This window comes from Nicotiana tabacum, chromosome 9, assembly GCF_000715075.1.
Source record: "Nicotiana tabacum cultivar K326 chromosome 9, ASM71507v2, whole genome shotgun sequence".
In the NCBI taxonomy this organism is placed as follows: domain Eukaryota; kingdom Viridiplantae; phylum Streptophyta; class Magnoliopsida; order Solanales; family Solanaceae; genus Nicotiana; species Nicotiana tabacum.
The window spans coordinates 126,269,623-126,289,521 of record NC_134088.1 but is presented as its reverse complement, the minus strand read 5'-3'; the positions used below and the strand labels follow the sequence as shown (position 1 = coordinate 126,289,521).

At 38.7% G+C, this 19,899-nt stretch overlaps 1 protein-coding gene across 1 annotated transcript; it reads left to right on the top strand.

The window, feature by feature from the left end:
- Positions 1 to 2,481: 2,481 nt before the first annotated feature.
- LOC107761691 (uncharacterized) lies at positions 2,482 to 5,185 on the top strand. Its single transcript, XM_016579943.2, has 3 exons — positions 2,482 to 2,669; positions 3,483 to 3,857; positions 4,320 to 5,185. Exons 1-3 carry the CDS (start codon positions 2,531 to 2,533, stop codon positions 5,018 to 5,020), a joined length of 1,215 nt encoding a protein of 404 aa, XP_016435429.1. The 5' UTR covers positions 2,482 to 2,530; the 3' UTR covers positions 5,021 to 5,185.
- Positions 5,186 to 19,899: the final 14,714 nt, after the last annotated feature.

Below are 19,899 nucleotides of genomic sequence, written 5' to 3'. Positions count from 1 at the left end.
TTCTCTTTATGTGGGCTTACCCAATTCTCAAGATGGGCCGAAAGTTTGTTTGTTGGGCTTTTTATATTGGGCCTTAAAGATATTTTAGGGTTAAAATATTACGGGCTAGCCAGTTTTCGGACTGGTAATTGAAAAATAGCCAACGTTTATAAAATTATTAAAAAATAGCCACTATTTTGCTGCAACACGAAAATTTCCAGCATAATATACTGGAGATTGGTGCACCTGTGCATGAATTTCCAGCATATTATGTTGGAACTCCAACACACGGAAAGTTCCAGCATAATATACTGGAGATTAAAGCACCTGTGTATGAACTTCCAGCATATTATGCCGGAGCAGCATATTATACTGGAACTCCAGTATATTATGCTGGAATATTTTCCAGATTTTGAACAGTATTTTCGTTCAGATTTATCTTTACTTTCCGCTAAATTTTGATTACTTTTGAAACTGTGACTATTTTTCAGTTACTGCTTGTAAATCTGGCTATTTTTAAACTTCTCCCTATTCTAATTGTCACATTTCCATATGTTTCTCATGAGATAGATTGAAACTCTATTAGAAGCACACATGGAATGATATTAGTCTCAACTATATTGTTATTGTGTTTGCTAAGGTTTATGGGTCTACATTTGATGTCCACCAAGGAAAGGCTTCAGCCTTTTTGTTTTAAGGGGTCGTTTAGTAGGGTGTATAAGCAAATGCGGATTCAGGATTTAAACTTTATAAGTTTAAATTCGCAATTCTATCACATCTTATCTAATTTAATGAGTTCAAAATTTATTATTTGTATATATTTAATGGTTTTTCGGGCAAAAATACAAAGTATGAGCGAAAGCTATAGGTTCAGTTGAACTCATAGCTTCTACACTGGATACGCCTCTTTGTATAGGAAAGTACTGAATAAAGTATATAGGTAATGTTGAGATTAATTATGCGGAGATTCTGTTTGGTTTGATATATCAAAATAACATGCATTACATAGGAGTGTATACATGCTTATCTATGTATTAAAAACCATAGTATTACTAATGTCATAGTTTGCTATGTATTAATTATACATAGGATAATATCAAATCGGATATATAACTAATACACATGGGTTGAAAAATACTACCAAACAAGGGATTACTAATATCAAAACTAATACAAATATTATTTTCCCCTAATACTCCTACCAAACGACCCCTAATTGTTAAAGCCTTAAAAGGCAAGCTTTGATGCTTTGTAGTACTCCTATGAGATTACGAGCTAACTTGAGAATTAGATAATTTACTGCTAAAGTTTAGATTTAAAGTAATTATTACATGGCTCAATAACGAGTTAGTTCAGTATAATTCGAATTTTACTAAATTGAGTTTTGATTGAGCTTTTCGATTGATGAATTTCGATCGAAATCGATTCAAGTTGAGTCAAGCCAAGTTTTAGTCGAAGCCGAGCCAGTCCGACTCTTCGCCCCAACTTAAATTAAACTTTTTATAATTAATTTGTATCTCTGCAAAAAATTATAGACTTGATATTGATAAAATATCAAAAGGTCTATATGGAACATTTTATTTTTTTCATAAAACAAGAAAAATAAACACCAAAACATATTTCCGCTGCCGGGATTTGAACCCGGATTCTTTCACATAGAGAATGAATTGACCAGTGCTACAGCGGATCAAGTTGTTAAGAAATTTCAACTTTATTTCTAATAAGGGAAACTGTATGCTATAAGGTTTATTTCCTTTCTTCCTCTCAACCACACCATCACCTAATATATAAGAAAATATCTTACTTGTTTATTGGTTTTGAATAAAATAAAAAAAACATGAACGATAAAGCAACGATATTTTGTTATTTTCATCTTGCAACATTACCAAAAACATAAAGGAAAAACTAATTCTCTTTCCTCTTTTTATTATTGCTATAATGTTTTGACTTAACCTATGCTAAAAGAATCCAACGGTCCAAGAAATTGCTATTAATATTTTTAAAAGATCACATCACATCTCAGTCAGAAACTCTTTCAAAATTCAAAATCGTGACAATACAATTGAATTCTGATACTTAAAATCGTAACACTATAATTTGAATTATGATCGTTTACCTACCAAACATACTCATGATATAGGTTGAATCTCTATTAAAAGCATATACGAACGGTAGTTGTTTCAGCTCTTTTGTTACGGAATCCAAAAAAGTACTAAATTCTCATAATTGAGATTTAAGCATACGAGCTAAATAACTTTTGAATCCCTTTTATCACTACACTAAAATCTTTCCCTATTCAAATGAGATATAACCATTTATATATAACGAAAAAGATTTATTTTCATAATATAATTTATAATTTTTCACGGGTGATTAGCACTATATAGAAGTCACAATGGGCTTTCTCTTTAGTGGGCTTACCCAATGTGCCAAAGGTTTATTGGGCTTTTAATATTGGGCCTCAAAGATATTTTAGTTGTCCCATTACCATACGCTTCTCTCACTCAAATAAAAACCAGTGAGGAATTTTCTGAACAGAAATTAGCTAAAAATGGAGTCTTTATTTATGAGAAATTTGATCTTTGCAACTCAAAGTGCAGTTCCAGTGAGGAATTCAATAAAACCAATTCGTATAAGAAGAATTTGCAGCTGTTCTTGGAAGATTCACTTCAAAAAATCAGACTTTCAAGGTACACTTTGGAAGGAAATTGGAAAGTTTTAAACTTTTTTTTTCTTTCTATGTTTTGTAACTTTTCATGGTGTTATAGATAATGTTTGTAACTTTTTATGGTGATAAATTTGTTGCTATAGTAATTGTTAAGTTTGTTAGTATAAGGTTATGAGCTAACTTGGAAATAGTTGATGATATTTTACTGCTAAGCTTTGGGAAAGAGTATTATTGAGGGTGTTGAGGAATTTTCACTTGGGGGTAGTTTGTGATTTGAAATTTTGATGTTGTGACAAGGGAGATGAGATAGATATAAAAAAATATGAATTGGGTTTTCTGTTTATTGGTATCAGGAGAGTTCAAAATGCCGAGGAAAAATTATGTGAAATTTTATGGAAGTTTGAACACGTGTGGGGAGTGTTATGCAGTGCCTAAAAAGTAAAAACCTGTCAGCTGCAGCTAAAGTTCAAATGTTCATAAAGATAAAGATGATCACATGGATTAGTCTGAGCACTTCCCAAGCGCCACTTTTGTGAATAAAACTTGTCAAAAAAATGATAGGAGTGATGTTGAATGGAACGATTTGATGCGTTAAACCTCTATGATTGCACGATCATTGTTAGCTTCTAAATATATGAAGTTGGTGTCCAGCTATGTAATGTAATCTGCTCTGGTTATTCTTTCACTTCAGTTGAATAGAGAAAAAGTTGAATAAACCACTTTATCTAGATTCATATATGTCTAACAAGGTGCAGACTCTGGTGTTTCATTCACTTATTCATGCTAGTACATTTGTTTCAGCTCCTCACTTTAATCATGCAACTCAATTTTTCAGATTTCCGGGACTATGTAAAACCTTCCCGACTTTTACCAGCCACTGACATAAAATTCGGTGGAGATTGGTCGCTGGAAAACATGCTCAATCTTTCAAATTTGGATAAGTCCAATTCTTTGTACAAAGTCAAGCTGCAAACAAGTAGCGCATATGGATCAGATCTCACCGACATAAACTCTGAAGTCCTGCTTTGTTTGATAGATGAAAATGGCGACTCAGTCTTACAGAAGATATCAACTGGTCTGGAGAATGTCCATTCTGCACAGTCACAGAGTTCTGATCTTCTCCACTTCCAAAGAGGTTCTGTAGATGAGTTCATATTTGAGGGACCTAAACTTGGAAAAATTGCAGCTGTTTGGATCAGCCCAGAATCAGGTTAGTATATCCAGAAAAGCCTTTGGGATCAAACTGTTACATGCATAGTTATCCGAAAAGTACATCTGGCATTTTGATATTCACCAAACTGCATTTTGACAGTGGTTGCCTCAGTAAGAATCCTGATTACTCAACAGTAGCATTCGTCAAATTTACACCAATATTTTGCAGTAAATGATTACATCATTTGCATATAGAACAAGAAGAATGACAAGTTTGAAGGAGATTGGGGGTATGGGGATTCAGACTTCGGCATATACTAGTGACACACTTAGTGAGTGCTTAGTTCTCAGTATCTCTTTCAATTGGACCTGGACTATAAGCGCCTAAATGAGAATATGAATTTGTCAAAAGATGCTCATTGTGAACTATTAGTTTGATTACTATTATGCATATTTAAGCATCAAAAAGGAAATTAACAAACATGAGTTCTCTATATTTTGTTCCAATGTGAATAAGCAGGTCAGTGGAGACTTGGAGGCATGAGCATAACTGTCATTTCCCTGCTAAATTCTGAGTCAGTAGGAAATGAGAAGAATTTATCCGACTGTACTGCTGTCCAGTATGACTTTGATATCGAGGATGTCTTGCTCGGCGAGAAAAGCAATAGTTCCATGTTAGAGTTTAGACCATGTTCAATTACTGAGTTTTCCCAGGACAACATTGTGTCATTAAATGAGAAAACTTCGCCACCATATTCCCTTAGCACTCAGAAGATATCAAATGAAGACACCATGAAGGAATATGCAGATTTGAAGTTGTCTTTATTGCTTTATGATGCAATCCTCACTATTGCTGGTTCGTCCATTGCATTCTTAGCCGGGGAAAAGGCTGCAATCGCCTTCTTAACAGGTGGTATCGGAGGATTTCTATATCTATTACTCGTGCAAAGGTCTGTTGATGTTATACCATCTTCAGAATTGACTTCAAGTAACAAGACAGAAACTCTTGATCAGACCAATAAAGGATTCAAAGGTTCAGTGTTAAACATAGTATTGGCTCTTGTAGTTACTACAGCTGCAGCAAAATATGCCCTCGGAGACATTTCCAGTGTGCTGACACCGAAAGATCTCATGCTTGGGACTATCGGCTTTCTGTTGTCCAAGGTATCTGTGTTCTTGGCTGCATTCCGACCCATAACAGGTTTAAGAGAAAACAAATGATACTTTACTCTTAGTATTCCTTGCACATTCATGTATATAGCTAATATAGAATCGATAAATGTTCACGTTAGTTATGATCTGTCTACAGTTGTATATGCATCCAACAATAACAAAGATCTGTACTTTGTCAATAATTTGGAAAATCCTATGAGTTATGTTATGATGTATGCTTTTGTTAGTGACCTCATATTTTATTATTTATCATTTCTTTAGGTGACTTTTCATGTTTGGATGTTATCTCACTTGCCGTTTGAGACTCTGAAATAGTAAAATTCTCAGTTTTTGTACAACAACAACCACCACCTAGTGTAATCCCACAAATGGGGTCTGAAAAGGATTATGTGTACGCAGACCTTACCCCTACTCCGGAGGAGTAGAGAGGCTGTAAAATCCTCAGTTTTTGTATTATTTAAAAAGTATATGTTCCTTCTGCTCTTGGATATTGAATGTTTCAAATTCTCCGTACTTTATCTTTGATGTATCTCTAGTCCTAGAAAAATACCTAAGGCAGCTCCCTATACTCGTTGTTTCCTTTTTGAAAAAGTAAAGGTAAATTTTTTTATATTTCTTGCACGTTATTCTATTTGGAAGGAAAAGGAACGTATAAAATAGTAGGTAGATAATTAGTTGATTATAATCTTGCTAGCTTTTGCAAGGGCTTTATTTTATAAGGTGTTGATTACAATCGAGCCTACTTTTTTTTTTTTTTTTTTTAAGGAAAAAGGCCCAAAAATGACCTTGTGGTATTCGAAATGGATCAATTATAATCCCCGTTTAAACTTGAGTCCACAAATGACCCTGCAGTTATAGAATATGTCTAATAATGCCCTTGTGTTATTCGAAATGGATCAATTATAACCCTCGTTTAAATTTGAGCCCACTAATGACCCTGCCGTTAAAGAATGAGTCTAATACTGCTATTTTCCTCAGTTAGTAATGATTAGGGGTGTAAATGGATATTTAAAAATAGACTAAACCGACCGAATTGTACCGTACCGAACTAATTTTTAGGTTTCTTTTAATAAAACCGTAGGTTTTTATATAAATCTATAATCGTACCGATAATTAGGGTAGGTTTTTTATTTTATAAAAATAAACCGAAAAAATATCTAACGGTACCGAATAAATTTACATGTGAAACATATATTTATATATTAAGTTTAAAAAAAATAATGTATTAAAATTTATACATTATTTATATTAATACATTATTATTTACTAATATAAATATTAGACCCATTCTTTAACGGCAGGGTCATTAGTGGGCTCAAATTTTAAACTTATTCGACCCATTCTTTATAAATATTAGACCCATTATCATTTTTAAACTTAATATATAAATATCGAACCGTACCGAATAAATTTATATGTGAAACATATATTTATACTGGGTCTAATAATAGGTTCGATATATTTACATGTGAAACATATATTCACATGTTAATTTATTCGGTACGGTTCAATATTTTTTGGTTTATTTTTATAAAATAAAAAAATCTACCCTAATTATCGGTACAATTATAGATTTATATAAAAACCTACGGTTTTATTAAAAGAAACCTAAAAATCGGTTCGGCACGGTACGATTCTGTCGGTTTTTAAATATTTATTTTCACCCCTGATCATTACTAACTGAGAGGAATAGCAATATTAGACCCATGCTTTAACGACATGGTCATTAGTGGGCTCAAATTTAAACGAGGGTTATAATTGATCCATTTCGAATAACACAAGGACATTATTAGACCAATTCTATAACGGCAGGGTCATTTGTGGACTTAAGTTTAAACGGGGGTTATAATTGATCCATTTCGAATACCACAACGTTATTTTTGGGCCTTTTCCCTTTTTTTATATACAAATAAACAATATATTAGAGTAAAATTGATTCATTTTGTTTTTGCCCTTATATATTTCTGATTTTTGGAACTAATTTCTAACACTCCTAACTTCTTTATTGGTGAATGGATAGAGAGAATTGCTACATAGGGGATGATATAGACAATGATGAATCATTGATTATTCTAGGCACTAAGTAGCAAGGATTACTTTTACTTGAGGTTATTAAAATTTGGAATACCCTATTAGAATGTTCTCACTTGCGGTTTGAAACTTTGATATAGTAAATGTGCCCCCTTTTTTTTTTTTTTTTTTATGATCTTCTATTGTAGAATCCAAGTATTCATAATATATCAAAGAGTAGAGTAATGTCGGATAGAACGACTTAATAACCTCTGCGAATGCACAGTTGCTGTTAGCTTCCAAAACTGCAGACTTCAGTTGAATAGAGAACCAGAGTTAAACAAACTACTCTATCGACATTCATATTTGGCTAACTAGGTGCAGACATTTGCTTCTCACGTTAATAGTGCAAATAAATTTTTCAGATTTCAGGGACTACGTAAAATTTCCAAAGGAAAACAGAATTGCGTTTCTATTGCTTGGAAGGCAATTATCCTAACCGTTGGACTACAAACGCCTTGTTGTACGTACTCCATAGTTTTAGGCCAGATGATAGAAACAGTGATACTTCCTCCGTTTCAGTTTAGATAAGGTAGTTTGACTCGGCATAGAGTTTAAGAAAAAAAAAGAAACTTTTGAAACTTGTGGTCTTAAAAGCTTAAGGGGTAAAAGTTTTGTGGGACCATGACATTAAGAGTTTAAAGTTGAATTATTTTCAAATTTAGAAATATATAATTTATTTTGGAACAGACTAAAAAGGAAAGTACCCCATCTAATTTGAAACGGAAGGAGCATGAGGTAAGAGTACCCAATGAACTTAGATTTGGCATGAGCCTCCAGGCTTTGGTTCAGTGGTCAGAATGCAACACGTCATGATGTATATTAGCTGCACGTCACGGGGTCGAATCTAGTTGTGGACAAAGCTTGTTATTTAAATTGACAGGAGGGTAGAAGGACAAACCCTTCTCCCCCGTTTTGAACTTGCGGGCCAACTAGACTCGGGCCAGAAGCCCACATTGAATTTTTCTAAGAAAATTTTACCTCATATAGCAAAGGTGTATACACTCTATTTATTATAAACTAAAATTATTTTAAAATATTATTTTCTATAGCTACCTTTTATATTTTATAGTAAAATAAGTATTTTATGGTATATACTACCATTAAGGCATGAAATATGCTATTTATGTTTTTCCTCTCTCTTAGACAGCTGGACATACTCAGGGGTGGGCATATTTCGGTCCGAACCGAAAAAACCGACCTAATCGAAAATATTTTTATTTCGGTTATTCGGTTTGTTCGGTCGGTTTCGGTTTAAAATTTTAAAATTTCAGTTTTTCGGTTCGGTTTTCGATTATTAATTTATTTGGTTCGGTTAATCGAAAAACCTAATTATTAGCAAACCAACAAATTTTTGGTTGGTTTCCGTCTAATTTACCAAAATTTTGAAACAAAACCAACAAATTCGTCAATCCAATTATTACATAGAGAGAGCCCAATATGATAATGTTCAAACCGAAAATCGAACCGAAATAAACCAAACCGAAATTAGAAAACCGAACTGAATCGAACTTATTTCAGTTCGGTTACTACTTTTACAAAACCGAAAACCAAATAACCGAACCGAATTTCTTAAAACCGAACCGAACCGACCCAACGCCCACCCATAGACATACCTATTTTTAAGGGATTGTCGTTACTGTATTCATAAATACATAGCGTGAATACATACGCGTACAATTATATTCATGAATACAGAAGCACGAATACATGTGAATACATGCGCGCACAGCTGGACTGCCCTGATTTTAGGCTTTTTTGTTGATGTATTAATGAATACATGTGAATACATGCGGGTACAACTAGACTACCCTGATTTTAGATTTTTTTACTGCTGTATTTATGAATACAACAACGGAATACATGTGAATACATGTGCGTACAACTGGACTGTCATGATTTTAGGCATTTTTACTGTTGTATTCATGAATACATGGCGCGAATACATGTGAATATATACGCGTACAACTGGACTGCCCTGATTTTAGGCGCTTTTTGCTGCTATATTCATGAATATAGCAGCGTGAATATATGTGAATACACTACCGTAACAACTGAACGATAGTTATAGAAAGTAATTATGTATATGGTAGTTATAGAAAATTAATAGCCACTAAACCAAGTTTCTGAAAATTCCTCTTTTTCTAATAAGGAGAGGATTTCCCATGAAAAGGCTTGCACTTTTAGTACTTGTACTTGACAAGAAAATAAAATTACTAATAAGCTACCTTCACTATCACATGCATATCCATATTTCTCTAGATCGGTATTTTTGGAGGAAGCCACTATATTTTGGGTGGTCATTTAAAAAATGACTGATTTCGGTCGGTAATTTTATTTTTTAATAAAAACGATTGATATTGGTCGGTTATTTTCGAGCGAAAATGCCATTAAAGAGTATAAATAAAATAAAAGACAGTTGTATACGGTCGAAACCTATTAGTCAGTCGTACGGACTGGTTGAGATAATAATACTTCAATCGAAAGGTATCTGCATAAGATTAGGTCGAGGTCCGAAGTGAGGGTGTCATAATTCAAGCTCCAAGACCGATGAAGGATCGGCTCAGTGTCATTATCAGACAGATAACCAAAATAAACCACGAGGTAATGCGAAGGTTACCGGAGATGCACATACCGATCGACATCCACCCCGAATGTCAAGACTCCGAGTCAGGATCGAGCTCGAGTCGAGGCCGATGGCCCAATCAAAATATCGAGTTCGAGTCAGTATCGAGCTCACAAAAAAGGCCGTTATAACTGCACTAAGGGAGAGAATCTTGGCAGAAATTAGAGAAAAAATAATTCATCATGGGCTCTTCACTATATATTTTTTATTATTGTATATAAAATAGCATCCCTCCATTATAAAGAGAGGATTATTGTAAGCATGAGAGGGACATTGTAACAAAGATTTACTTCTCCTATTGAAATAGAAATCTTAGGAGCTTGTTTTACTTGAGCACACTCATTTTTCTTGTTTAATAATTCATCTCCAGTTTCTATAGTCAATAATCTGCACACTTCCATTTCTCTGTATGATTTGTGTCAAAGTTATATCACATATCCTTAGAACTACTTATAAATATAACTATATCCGTTTCTACGGGTAAACAGTTTGGCGCCCACAGTGGGGATAAGGATAACAGTGGTTGTTTGGTACAAATCTGTAACACACACCAGTTTACGACTTCGAATCAACAATGGCAAATCCTCGATTGATGGCTTTACCTATTGACAATGAAGCTGGCCTTCAAGGTGAAACCAATAACTTGATAACCAGGTCCGAAAGGCCACTTAACGATGTCGATGAAGCTCGGGTCGAACTACCTGGAATTCGAGCCGAAGTACCGCTAGATGTCAATTCACATGTTGCTCTTGAGGCAAACCAACATTCCGAACCGGAAAAAAGCATTCAGGGCGGTACTCGATATGTAGCTCGAGACACCCATAACGTGGAGGAGATCGGAGTCAGCTTGCGTATGATCTTTGAAATGTTACAAGCCCAACAAGTAGCGATAGCTCAGTTGCAAAGCCAAACCCAACTACCAAGCAAGCCAGAGCCCAGTAAACCTCGAGAAACTTCTCACAAAACGGAACCAGCCATAGTAAGGTCAAATGAGCAAGAATCGGGAACTACTCCCGAAATTGCTAAAATACTTGAGGAGCTCACAAAGCGAATCGAAGCCAACGATAAAAAAATAGAAATATGTCATTCCAGGGTCGATCAGATCATGAGGGCTCCACCAATAATAAAAGGGTTGGATTCCAAAACATTCGTGCAAAGGCCTTTTCCCTCGAGTGCAGCCCCAAAACCAATCCCAAAAATATTCCATATGCCCAAAATTCCCAAATATAACAGTACGACTGATCCTAACGAACACGTCACCTCTTACACGTATGCCATCAAGGGTAACTATTTGGAAGACGATGAGATTGAATCTGTGTTGTTTAAAAAATTAGGAGAGACCCTCTCGAAGGGGGCAATGATTTGTTATCATAACATGCCACCAAATTCCATCGATTCATTTGCCATGTTAGTGGATTCGTTTGTAAAGGCACATACTGGTGCCATAAAGGTTGTAACGAGGAAATCAGACCTCTTCAAGGTAAAACAAAGGGGAAATGAAATGCTGAGGAAGTTCGTGTCCCGATTTCAAATGGAACGCATGGAATTGCCACCAGTCACAGACGACTGGGCCGTCCAAGCTTTCACCCAAGGGTTGAACGAGAAAAGTTCGATAGTATCACGTCGGTTGAAGCAAAATTTGATCGAGTATCCAGTAATAACTTGGGCGGATGTACACAACTATTACCAGTCAAAAATTAGGGTCGAGGACGACCAGTTAGGAGCTCCTTCCGGATCCATGCATTAGAATAAGTCGGCTATTAAAAACCATAGGGACATCGACAAAGAGCAAAGGTCAAACAGAGACCGATATCAACCGTACATCGCAGATCGAATGAATAACTGTTCAACGCGCGATGCCACTCTGAACAATCGAATGAGTGATCGAGGACAAAATTCTCTGGGGCTTATGAGCAAAAGTGGCTTTGACAAATATGCCAATCCTATAGAGGCACCTCGGCTATCGGAGTATAATTTCAGCGTCAATGCATCGGGCATTGTATCAGCGATCGGAAGAATCAAAGCTACTAGGTGGCCTAGACCCATGCAAATCGACCCTTCCCAAAGGAACCCGAATTCGATGTGCAAGTATCATGGTATGCATAGCCACAAGACCGAGAATTGCAGACAATTAAGAGAAGAGGTAGCCCGTCTATTCAATGAGGGCCACCTTCGAGAGTTCCTCAGTGACCGAGCCAAGAATCACTTCAGAGAAAGGGATGCCAACAAAGAAGACAAACTAGAAGAACCTCTGCATATCATTCATATGATCATCGGTGGGGTTGATATTCCACAGGGACCCATGCTCAAACACGACAAGATACAGGCCACATAGGACAAACGAGTTCGAGGTTATATACCCGAGGGCACTTTATCATTCAGAATTGAAGAAGCCGAGGGCATCTCTTATACTCACAACGACGCTCTGGTAATTTCTATCCTATTAAATAAACTTCAAGTTAAGCGTGTCTTAGTGGATCTAGGTAGCTCTGCGAATATCATCCGATCTTGGGTAGTGGAGTAGCTCGGTTTGCAGAATCAAGTCGTGCTCGCAGCTCGTGTCTTAAACGGCTTCAATATGGCCATTGAAACAACAAAAGGGAAAATTATTCTGCCCACGAATATGGCTGGAACCATCCAAAATACCATGTTCCACGTAATCGAAGGTGACATGAGGTACAACGCCCTACTCTGAAGGCCTTGGATCCACAGTATGAGGGCAGTGCCTTCGACTCTCTGCCAAGTGATGAAATTCCCTACGACGGACAGTGTGAAAATAGTATACGGGGAGCAACATGCTGCGAAGAAAATGTTTGCGGTCGATGGAGTAACACCGATACCAACGTTATCGGCCTTAGAAAGATCGAGCACAAAAGATAAACGAGAAACCAAATATCAATCACAGCCACCAGTCTCAACCGAATCAGTGAAGGATGAAAAAGAAGATGACGAGGAAGAGTTTTCGATGCCTCGAGCTTTTATCGTCCCCGACGACTCCGATGCCACCAAGTCAACGATGGAAGAGCTGGAGCAGGTTATATTAATCGGACATCTGCCCGAGAGAAAGGTATACCTGGGAATGGGGTTGACCCTCGAACTCAAAAAAAAAAAACGTATTCAATTTCTTATTGATAACATAGATTATTTTGCTTGGTCCCATTTAGACATGGCGGGGATCTCACCATCGATAACAATGCACCAGCTAAGCCTGGACCCTAGTTTCAAACGGGTGAAGCAAAAAAGAAGACCTCAGTCCGAGGTAAAGCACGCATTTGTAAAGGATGAGGTAAATAAACTTCTCAAAATAGGATCAATTCAGGAAGTAAAATATCCCGAATGGTTAGCCAATGTGGTTGTTGTCTCCAAAAAAGGGAACAAACTTAGAATGTGTGTAGATTATAAAGATGTAAAAAAAGCATGCCCCAAAGATTCTTTTCCATTGCCTAGCATCGATCGCTTGATCGATGCCACAGCCGGCTCCTCACATTTCTCGATTCCTATTCCGGGTATAATCAAATTCGCATGAACCCGGAGGACCAAGAAAAAACTTTATTTATCACTAAGTATGGAACCTATTGTTACAATATAATGCCATTCGGGCTAAAAAATGCAGGAGCTACTTACCAACGCCTAGTGAATAAAATATTTGAGAAACAAATAGGTAAGTCGATGGAAGTTTACATTGATGACATGCTAGTTAAGTCCCTACGCGTAGAGGACCATTTGACTCATTTGCAGGAAACGTTCAAAATCTTAAGGAAATACAACATGAAACTCAACCTCGAGAAATGTGCTTTCGGGGTTAGATCGGGCAAGTTCCTTGGCTTCATGGTATCGAATCGGGGAATCGAGATTAACCCCAACAAAATCAAGGCCATCGAAGACATCACCATTGTGGATAATGTGAAAGCAGTACAAAGGCTAACCGGACGGATAACTGCCTTAGGCTGATTCATTTCAAGGTCATTTGATCGAAGCCATAAATTCTTCTCTCTACTAAAAAAGAAGAATGATTTTGCCTGGACCCCGGAATGCCAACATGCACTAGAACAACTGAAGCGGTACCTATCGAGCCCACCACTACTTCACACTTCGAAAATAGATGAGAATCTTTACTTATACTTAGGGGTATCGAAAATCGCGGTAAGTGGTGTCCTAGTTCGAGAAGAGTAAGGTACGTAATTTCCCATTTATTATGTAAGTCGAACCTTAGGGGAAGCGGAAACTACATATCCATACTTAGAGAAATTGGCGCTTGCACTGATAAGCGCCTCTAGAAAGTTAAGACCATACTTTCAATGTCACCGCGTATGCGTTTTAACCACTTACCCACTTCGCAACATCTTACACAAGCCCGAATATCGGGCCGACTGGCCAAATGTGCCGTCGAACTCAGTGGGTACGATATTGAATATCAGCCTCGTACGACCATCAATTCCCAAATTTTAGTGGAATTCGTGGCCGATTTTACGCCAACCCTCATACCCGAAGTTGAAAAGGAACTCTTATTAAAATCGGGTACATCATCGGGGGTTTGGACCCCCTACACAGATGGTGCTTCAAATGTGAAGGGATACGGGCTTGGCATCGTATTAAAACCTCCCATGGGTGGCATTATTAGGCAATCCATCAAAACCACTAGATTAACTAACAATGAGGTCGAGTACGAGGCCATAATTGCAAGTCATGGGCTAGCTAAAAGCCTGGGATCAGAAGTCATTGAAGCCAAATGTGACTCTTTGATAGTGGTGAATCAAGTAAACAAACTTTAGAGGTCCGAGAAGATAGGATGCAGAGGTAATTGGACAAACTACAGGTAACTCTACACCGTTTCAAAGAATGGACCCTACAATATGTGCCTCGAGAACAAAACGGTGAGGCCGACACACTCGCAAATCTGGGCTCATCGGTCGAAGAAGATAAGATTGACTCAGGGACTGTCATTCAACTCTCGAGATCTATAATCGAAGAGGGGCATGCCGAGATAAATTCCACGAGCTTAATCTGGGATTGGAGGAATAAGTATATTGAATACTTAAGGAACGGAAAACTCTCATCGAACCCTAAAGAATCGAGGGTTCTACGAACCAAGGCTGCTCGATTCACGTTGATTGAAGATGGAACATTATACAAAAGGATGTTTGACGGACCACTATCAGTGTGCTTGGGACTAGGAGACACCGATTATGTTTTACGAGAGGTCCATGAAGGAACTTGTGGAAACCACTCCGGCGCCGAACCACTAATTCGCAAGATCATCCGAGCAGGATACTACTGGGATAGCATGGAAAAAGATACTAAGGAGTTCGTTCGAAAATGCGATAAATGTCAAAGGTTTGCACCGATGATCCATCAACCCGGAGAGCAGCTTCATTCGGTCATCTCTCCATGGTCATTCATGAAATAGGGAATGGATATCGTCGGCCTTCTACCATCGGCCCCGGGTAAAGCTAAATTTATTTTGTTTATGACTGACTATTTCTCTAAATGGGTTGAAGCACATGCATTCGAAAAAGTGAGAGAGAAAGAGGTTATAGATTTCATCTAGGATCACATCGTGTGTCGATTTAGGATACCAGCAGAAATGACATGTGACAATGGTAAGCAATTTATCGGCGGTAAAGTGATAAAATTTCTCGAAGACCATAAAATAAAAAGAATATTGTCAACACCATATCATCCTAGTGGGAACGGACAGGCCGAATCAATGAACAAAACTATCATACAAAACCTGAAGAAAATATTGAATGAAGCTAAAGGAAAGTGGAGAGAAATTTTTTCCGAGGTCCTTTGGGCATATCAGACAACATCTAAATCCAGTACGGGAGCGACTCCGTTTTCCTTAGTGTATGGCTTCGAAGCTTTAATCCCAATCAAAGTCGGAGAACCCAGCGCAAGGTTCCGACATACATCGGAAGAGTCGAACCACGAGGCTATGAATAATAGCCTCGAATTATTAGATGAAAAACGAGAAGAAACACGGGTTCGAATGGCTGCACAAAAACAACGAATCGAGAGGTACTAAAATAGAAGGACTAAACTCCGCCATTTCAAGGCCAGAGACTTGGTCCTAAGGAAGGTCACCATCAATACTCGAGATCCTAATGAAGGGAAGCTCGGCCCAAACTGGGAAGGACCCTATAAAGTCCTCGATATAGTCGGAAAAGGGTCTTATAAACTCGGAACAATGAATGGCAAAACATTACCAAACAGTTGGAACATATCGCTTCTCAAACGATATTATTGTTAAGGTATAATTTTTTCCTCTCTCTCTCTCTCTCTCTCTCTCTCTCTCTCTCTCTCTCTCTCTCTATATATATATATATATATATATATATATATATATATATATATATATATATAAACTAACTCATTGCAGGAATTCGACAAAAGACACAACATCAAGACCTCGGGTTTCAAAGCATGCGTTGTACTCTTTTTTTCCTTGGTTCGGTTTTTGTCTCGAATGGATTTTTTCCGGCAAGGTTTTTAACGAGGAAACAACTATGTGCTACTTGAGGGAAATTCAATAGTATCTGAGGCTTCTTCATAATCATCCTCACCATCGAATAAATCAAGTTCGACACAAGAAAGTTATTTCCAATTCATGCCGGATAGGGTCTCGATGGAGAAAAATGTAAGGGCCAAATGGTCAAAACAAACCATGCCCACGTAGTTCTGCTCGAATCCCGGCACAAGATACAAACACGTGTATAATGACTTATAAAGGAAAACTTCTTTTCAAATATCTCATATTTTGGAAAAGATCTTCCTATATCGTGATTCAAACGATACTTTGAGTTCGAGTTCGAACATATCACTCGACCATAAAAAGCCTACAGGCTACGATACTTTGAGTTTGAGTTCGAAGCAATCACTCACTCAATTATTAAGCCTAAGGGATATCTTACTTCGAGTTATAACATATCACTCGACCATAAAAAGCCTATGGGCTACGATACTTTGAGTTCGTGTTCGAAGCAATCACTCACTCAATTATTAAGCCTAAGGGCTATCTTACTTCGAGTTCAAACATATCGCTCGAACATAAAAAGCCTATAGGCTACGATACTTTGAGTTCGAGTTTGAAGAAATCACTCACACAATTATTTAGCCTAAGGGATATCTTACTTTGGGTTCGAACGAATCACTCGATCATAAAAGGCCCACGGGCTACGACACTTCGGGTTCGAGTTCAAGCAATCACTCACTCGACTATCAAGCCTAAGGGCTATCTTACATGGAATTCGAGCAAACCACTCACTCGATCATAAAAGGCCTACGAGTTGTAACGCAATGAGTTCGAGTTCGAACGATCACCCACTCAACTGTTAAGCCTAAGGGCTATCTTACTTCAAGCTCAAAATAATTACTCACTCAATTATTGAGCTTTAGGTACCAACACAGCGAGAGTTTAAGGCTCTTTTCTCACTTAAATCGGAGAAAAAAGGGGTTCCATTACTCCAAAGTTCAAGATAACTCAGCTCAAAGAACCGCCAAAAAACTAGGTTGCAATAACAAAATCTTGACAAAAGCAAAAGCACGTTGAAACTAAGAAGGCATCCAAAAGAAGCTTTGTTATTAACAAAAGGGGGTATGTACAGAGAAAGGGGAAAATAAGTCCTAACTGCGGCCGGAGTCAATATCTCCTTCGGGAACTGCTTCTCCTTCAGGCTCCTCATCGGACCCTCCCTGACTTCCTTCCTCAGCATCGTCTTCATCGTCGAAGGAAACAAGCTGACTAGCTTCAATTTCGAGCGCCTTGGCTCGGGCAATCTCCTCGGAAAGTTCAAAACCTCGAGTGTGGATTTCCTCGAGGGTTTCCCTACGGGATTGGCACTTTGCCAAGTCAGTAACCTATTGCTCTAGGTCATAAGACTCCCTTAGCTGCATTTGAATAGCCTCGACATCGGCATGATACATAGAAATAGATTTGCCCGTCATGACTTTCGATGGCTCAATCTCCGCCTTGGCCTCAACAAGCCTTGTTTCAAGCTCCTCGATCCTCTTGTCCTGAGCCGAACGTTTTTGCTTGATGCCTCGAAGCTGAACATTGGCCGATAATAGTTTGGCCAAGATAGTTTCTTTTTCTGCAGCCAGGCGGTCGATAGTCTCCTTCCACCGATGGCATTCGGCCTTGATCTGATCGACGTTTTCCCGAAGCAACCCGATCCTTTAAACCTTTTGTTGTAGCTGAGACAATGAAGGGTTAGCTTTCACAGTTGGGTCGAATCCATACTCTAACAGAACGAGGCTTACCTGTTTATCTAGTTCGGCCTCTTCTTCACGAGCCTTGACCAGATCTGCTTGGAGGTCCTTTATAACCTCGTCCTTTTGGCCGCAAAGAAGCTGCAGAGCATCTATCTCCCCCGAGATCTTTTAAAGCTTGACCTCACATTGGCTGAGATCGGCTCGAAACTTGCTAATGGCCTACACAAAAGAACGCAAGTCAGGTTTAGAAAAAAACAAAGAAACCAAGCGTAGTAAAATCATTACCCGAGAAATGAAATGTTGGGCCTCTTCTAGAAGAATAGAAGCGTCACTAATATCGGAGGCATCATCGACTCTAGTAAAGCAATCCCAAAAAGGATCCCCTACACTAGAGCTTCCGCCCATATCGGGGGTCTTCAATTCTCGAGCTTCACTTGATACCTCCTCAGAAAAGGTCGGAAGAGAAGGCAAACGACCCTCTATCATGGTCCCGAGCGAATCACTCAGAGCGCTTTGATCGAGCATCGGGGTATCAGAACCGACCCCGACCGGTATAGCCTCCATCGGCTCAGAAGGTTTGGCGACCTCGATAGCTTTCGCAGATCGAACCACCAGTGCCAAAGCATCCTCTTCTTCTTCTTCTTCTTCATCCCTTAGTCCGCCGCAAGAGCGATTACCTTCTTCTTCTTCACCTTTCGAGTTTTGGGCTTGGGGTCCTCTTACTGAGAAATAGTTTTTCGCTTTTTATCTTTCCCCGGTTTCGGAATCGGGGACTTGGTTCCTTCCTCACCACTCGAAGGCCTCAAAATGACATCCTTGGTCACGCCTGCATGAAAGGAAATCAGTAACAAATGGAGAGTAAAAATGTTTCAAAAAACATGAAAAGTGACCCTTACCGTGATTCTTGGCTTCCCATCTACCTTTTGCCAAATCACGCCAAGCGCGTTCGGCATAAGAGGAGGTCGAGGCTAGCTTCCGAACCCAACCCTCGAGGTCGGGTACTGCTTGTGGCATCCAAGGGACAACTGTGTATCATAGGGAGATATCAGATAGAATCGGAGGCCGATCCAACCCCGATCCAACCCCGCTTGTGGCATCCTGAATAAAGCGGCCCATCCAACCCCGATCCTTGTCATCATTGATGCTCGACATTAAGGCTTTCGTCGCCCGACGGTGGAGCCTGATTAGTCCTCAAAAATTTTGAGGCCGATACAATCGTATGAGGTGATTTAGAGTAAAATCCAGCCCCCGACCTTATTGGAGAAGAAGCGGAGTAAGATTACTATGAGCCATAGAGAAGGATGAATTTGGCCGAGGGTAACCTGATATCTTTTGCAAAAATCAATGATCACTGGGTCGACGGGACCTAACGTGAAGGGATAAGTATAAACACTTAAAAATCCTTCCACGTGAGTGATGATGCTCTCTTCGGGAGACGGAATTTGCAGCACGACCTCGGGACCCCAGTTGCAGTCTTTCTTCACGGCCTCGACGTTGCCCTCTATTATCGAGCACATGTACATCGACACATGCTCACATCGGCCCGGAACCGATGAAGGATTTTTAACCTTAAAGTCGATCTTTAGAATGCACGGGCCAGGAACATACTCGTGGGGAGGCGGCTCCACCGGCGCCTTGTCGCCGGATGGCCGGGAAGAGGAAGCTTTCTCCTTCTGCGGTACGGTTTTTGAAGTTTTTGCCATTGATATAAGAAAAAGAAAAGCAAAGGAAGATAGAAGGATGATGGTGTCAAACGCTGAAGGTGGCTTTACAAGCGGCGAAAGAGGCGGAAAGAGTAAAAAAATTTGGGTTTTTTTGTTAGAGTAATGGATTAAGTTTGATTTAGGAACGGGCTATTTATAGGCTAAACAGAGGAGGTTCGATCTTGCATAATGGCCGACATCGACTGACACGCATTAAATGCCTTGGTAAGCTGAATCGACGGGACAGCTACCACGTGCGTCATGGTCAGACTTAATGCTGACGTCAGTATATGTCTAATCATACCGTTGGAAATCAT

What these genes read in the sequence shown, in the direction of transcription:
- LOC107761691 (XM_016579943.2), top strand. Translation starts at nt 2,531, where the DNA reads ATGGAGTCTTTATTTATGAGAAATTTGATCTTTGCAACTCAAAGTGCA. An exon ending in CAAAAAATCAGACTTTCAAG is followed by an intron (nt 2,670 to 3,482) that starts GTACACTTTGGA and finishes TCAATTTTTCAG; the next exon opens with ATTTCCGGGACTATGTAAAA. An exon ending in TTGGATCAGCCCAGAATCAG is followed by an intron (nt 3,858 to 4,319) that starts GTTAGTATATCC and finishes GTGAATAAGCAG; the next exon opens with GTCAGTGGAGACTTGGAGGC.